This window comes from Tauraco erythrolophus, chromosome 4 (assembly GCF_009769465.1).
Source record: "Tauraco erythrolophus isolate bTauEry1 chromosome 4, bTauEry1.pri, whole genome shotgun sequence".
Taxonomy (NCBI): Eukaryota; Metazoa; Chordata; class Aves; order Musophagiformes; family Musophagidae; genus Tauraco; species Tauraco erythrolophus.
Genome location: NC_141468.1, coordinates 28,237,655 through 28,242,435, shown reverse-complemented (window position 1 = coordinate 28,242,435; position 4,781 = coordinate 28,237,655). Strand labels below are relative to the sequence as shown.

The following is a 4,781-nucleotide window of genomic DNA, read 5'->3' as shown; positions in this document are numbered from 1 at the left end:
TCCTGCCGGAGGGAGGAGTTGAGCGAGCGGCAGCGTGGTAGCTCAGCTGCCGGCTGAGCTAAACCACGACAGTCCTTTTTGGCGCCCAACGTGGGGCACAAAGGGTTGGGATAACGACAGAGCCAAATTTGTTATACCTGTTTATTGTGTTAATAGTGATTGATCATAATGTTGTTCTGGTTGCTTTCGTGGTGGTTTTCCGCAATTCCCTACATGCCCTATGTACTGTTTGTGATGATGTTTATGACGGTTGGGAGATGGCTCAGGACCCTCCTGGCGCTGTACGGGATAACGAGGGCTTATGGTCCGGTCATGGCGCTGGCCACGCGGCTGGGCTGCTCCGTGTACGCGGCATTGGCATCGTGCCCGTATCTCGGGCGCCACTTCCCGGAATTTTTTGGTAATCGCGCCCAACCGGCGGGGGAGGCGGGGGAGTCGGGGGACGATCCCGTCCACCGGCCCTTCAGCCCGCCCTTCTCGTTCGGGCCGGGTACAACAGCCTTTGAGGATTTTGAATGTCCCGGGGGTATGCTGGCCATCATGGTCCTACTGCTGCTTGTCTGGAACGGTTTTCAGGTCCTGTCTGGGGTTAAAGAATTATTCAAAAAACTCAAGAGATGTGCCCCAAGGCAGGACAGTTACAAGTGGCACGGTGTGTGGGAAGACATGGGGAAATTCCTAGAACAGTGGGCACCTCAAGTGTTTTGGGAATTCACCCCCGAACAAGTACAGAGCCCTGACAAACTGATAGAGCAATTGGGAAAAGTGTGCTGTCGCCCTGGCAATTCCAGGGACACACAGCTCGCTGCAGTGTGCTGGGGCCTGGCCCATGCCTACCGAGTGGCCGTGTCTAATACTGTTCAGCACCCTCAAAGTAGGGAGGAGGTCCCTGAATCTGGTAAGAGCATGACAGATGCTGCAGCTGAGCTGGAGAACCCACCTGTTCCCCTGTCAGTGGCCCCTGTACAGAAAAGAAAGTGCCTAAAGAAAACAGCTCGCTTAGTAAGGGATGAAAATGAACCAGGACCATCACAAAAACAGGAGGAAGAGGTAGAACCCACATATGAGACGGTGATCATCCGATCACTGTCGCAAGGCGAGCTGCGAGATATGCGAAAGGATTTTAGCCGCCTTCCAAATGAGAACATTGTTACTTGGCTGCTCCGGTGCTGGGATAACGGGGCCAATGGCCTGGAACTAGATAGTAGGGAAGCTAGGCAGCTGGGATCCCTGTCTAGGGAAGGGGGCATTGACAAAGCAATTGGAAGGAAAACACAAACCCTCAGCCTCTGGAGGCGGCTTTTGTCAAGTGTGAAAGAAAGGTACCCCTTCAAAGACGATATTACATGTCGCCCAGGCAAGTGGATTGCCATGGAAAGTGGCATCCAGTACCTGAGGGAGTTAGCTGTGGTGGAGGTAATTTATGGTGACCTGAATAATGAGCAGTCACCCCTAGATCCAGATGAAATCCCATGCAGTCAGTTCATGTGGCGAAAATTCTTACGAAGTGCACCACCATCATATGCCAACTCGTTGGCAATATTAGCTTGGAAAGAAGGTGAAGAACAAACGGTGCAGGATGTGGCTGCTCTACTCCGGCAATACGAAGGAAGTGTTTCTTCCTCCGTACAGGCCTGCGTTGCGGGTTTGGAGAAACTGTCACAGGAGTTCCACCAATTCAAAGATGGTATGTCTGACTGTCCACCTGCACGGACCTGTGTCTCAGCTATTAGAAGCAAGCGTTCCCCTAATCAAGAGAGAGAATACAGAGTGTACACACCTCGAGGCAGCCTCTGGTTTTTCTTGCGTGACCATGGAGAGGACATGAGGAAGTGGGATGGAAAGCCTACCTCGACCCTAAGGGCACGGGTACAGGAACTGAAAGGGAAAACAGTCATAAAAGGGGATTCTTCCAGGAAAAGTGTTGCTTCGGTCTCCAGTGGGCAGCGCCCCAGACAGTATAGAAGGGCTGACTCCATCTCTGATCCTCTTGAAGGCACCTCTAATTTGTTCGTACAGAAGGACCGTGATGAATATAGTGACCAGGACTAGAGGGGCCCTGCCTCCAGCCAGGGGGAGGAGAGGGATAACAGGATTTATTGGACAGTATGGATTCGATGGCCTGGCACATCAGACCCACAGCAGTATAAGGCTTTAGTGGACACCGGTGCACAATGCACCCTAATGCCTTCACACCATAAAGGGGCAGAACCCATTTGTATTTCGGGAGTTACAGGGGGATCCCAACAGCTGACTGTGGTGGAAGCTGAAATGAGCCTAACTGGGAATGACTGGCAAACACACCGTGTTGTTACTGGTCCAGAGGCCCCGTGCATCCTGGGCATAGACTACCTCAGGAGGGGGTACTTCAGGGACCCAAAAGGGTATCGGTGGGCTTTCGGTGTAGCTGCTGTGGAGACGGAGGAAATTGAACAGTTGTCTGCCTTGCCCGGTCTCTCGGAGGACCCTTCGGTTGTGGGATTGCTGAGAGTTAAAGAACAACAGGTTCCAATTGCTACCACGACAGTGCACCGGCGGCAATACCGCACCAACCGAGACTCTCTGGTTCCCATCCATCAGTTGATCCGCCAACTGGAGAGTCAAGGGGTGATCAGTAAAACTCATTCCCCCTTCAACAGTCCCATATGGCCAGTGCGGAAGCCCAACGGGGAGTGGAGATTAACAATAGACTATCGTGGCCTGAATGAAGTTACACCACCGCTGAGTGCCGCTGTGCCAGATATGCTAGAACTCCAATACGAACTGGAGTCAAAGGCAGCCAAGTGGTACGCCACAGTTGACATCGCTAATGCATTTTTCTCAATCCCTTTGGCACCAGAGTGCAGGCCACAGTTCGCTTTTACCTGGAGGGGTGTTCAGTACACCTGGAATCGACTGCCCCAGGGGTGGAAACACAGCCCCACCATTTGCCATGGGCTGATTCAAAATGCACTGGAACAGGGTGAGGCTCCGGAACACCTGCAGTACATCGATGACATTATCATATGGGGTAACACAGCCGAAGAAGTTTTGGAGAAAGGGAAGAAAATAGTTCGGATCCTTCTGAAGGCTGGTTTTGCCATAAAACGAAGTAAAGTCAAGGGACCTGCACAGGAGATCCAGTTCTTAGGAATAAAATGGCAGGATGGGCGTCGCCACATTCCGGTGGAAGTGATCAACAAAATAGCAGCTATGTCTCCACCAACTACTAAGAAAGAAACGCAAGCCTTCCTAGGTGTTGTGGGGTTTTGGAGAATGCACATTCCAAGTTACAGCCTAATTGTGAGCCCTCTTTACCAGGTGACTCGGAAGAAGAACGATTTTAAATGGGGACCTGAGCAACAACAAGCCTTTGAACAAATTAAACAGGAGATTGTCCATGCGGTAGCCCTTGGGCCAGTCCGGGAAGGACAAGATGTAAAAAACGTTCTCTACACTGCAGCCGGGGAGAATGGCCCTGCTTGGAGCCTTTGGCAGAAAGCACCAGGGGAGACTCGAGGTCGACCACTTGGGTTTTGGAGTCGAGGATACAGAGGATCTGAAGCCCGCTACACTCCAACTGAAAAAGAGATACTGGCAGCATATGAAGGAGTCCGAGCTGCTTCAGAAGTGGTTGGTACTGAAACGCAGCTCCTCCTGGCACCCCGACTGCCAGTGCTGGGTTGGATGTTCAAAGGAAGGATCCCCTCCACGCATCATGCAACTGATGCTACGTGGAGTAAGTGGGTTGCACTCATCACACAAAGGGCCCGAATAGGAAACCCCAGTCGCCCAGGAATCTTGGAAGTCATCACAAACTGGCCAGAAGGTAAAGATTTTGAAATGTTACCAGGGGAGAAAGTATCACGTGCTGAGGAGGCCCCACCATATAATAAACTCTCAGAGAGTGAAAAACGGTGTGCTCTGTTCACGGATGGGTCCTGCCGCATTGTAGGGAAACATCGGAAGTGGAAAGCAGCTGTGTGGAGCCCTATGCGACGAGTTGCAGAAGCTGCTGAAGGAGAAGGTGAATCGAGTCAGTTTGCAGAGGTAAAAGCCATCCAGCTGGCCTTAGATATTGCTGAGCGAGAAAAGTGGCCAATACTGTACCTCTATACTGACTCGTGGATGGTGGCAAATGCTTTGTGGGGGTGGATTCAGCAGTGGAAGCAGAACAACTGGCAACGCAGAGGCAAACCCATCTGGGCTGCCCCATTGTGGCAAGACATTGCTGCACGAATTGAAAAGCTAGTTGTGAAGGTACGGCATGTGGATGCTCACGTACCCAAGAGTCGAGCAACTGAAGAACACCAAAACAACCAACAAGTGGATCAGGCTGCTAGGATTAAAATTGCTCAGGTGGATCTGGACTGGCAGCATAAAGGCGAAAAATTTTTAGCTCGGTGGGCCCATGATACGTCAGGCCATCAAGGAAGGGATGCCACATACAAATGGGCTCGCGACTGAGGGGTGGATTTAACCATGGACACTATTGCGCAGGTTATCCACGAGTGTGAGACATGTGTTGCGATCAAGCAGGCCAAGCGGTTAAAGCCTTTTTGGTACGGAGGCCGATGGTCAAAGTATAAGTATGGGGAGGCCTGGCAGATTGATTACATCACACTCCCACAAACTCGCCAAGGTAAGCGCCATGTACTCACAATGGTGGAAGCAACAACTGGATGGCTGGAGACCTACGCTGTGCCCCATGCCACTGCCCGAAGCACTATTCTGGGCCTCGAGAAACAAGTCCTGTGGCGACATGGCACCCCAGAAAGAATCGAGTCGGACAATGGGACTCA

The 4,781-nt window shown here is 51.8% G+C and overlaps 1 protein-coding gene across 1 annotated transcript; it reads left to right on the top strand.

Moving 5' to 3' along the window:
* Window positions 1-312: 312 nt before the first annotated feature.
* On the top strand, window positions 313-2,158 carry LOC147528830 (uncharacterized). The gene is made up of 2 exons (XM_086609912.1): window positions 313-1,901; window positions 1,942-2,158. Exons 1-2 carry the CDS (start codon window positions 313-315, stop codon window positions 2,156-2,158), a joined length of 1,806 nt encoding a protein of 601 aa, XP_086466038.1.
* The last annotated feature ends 2,623 nt before the right edge of the window (window positions 2,159-4,781 follow it).

Coding starts and splice junctions, on each gene's coding strand:
- LOC147528830 (XM_086609912.1), top strand. CDS start 313: ATGGCGCTGGCCACGCGGCTGGGCTGCTCCGTGTACGCGGCATTGGCA. Junction 1,902..1,941: donor AAAGGGAAAACAGTCATAAA/AGGGGATTCTTC, acceptor TCGGTCTCCAGT/GGGCAGCGCCCCAGACAGTA.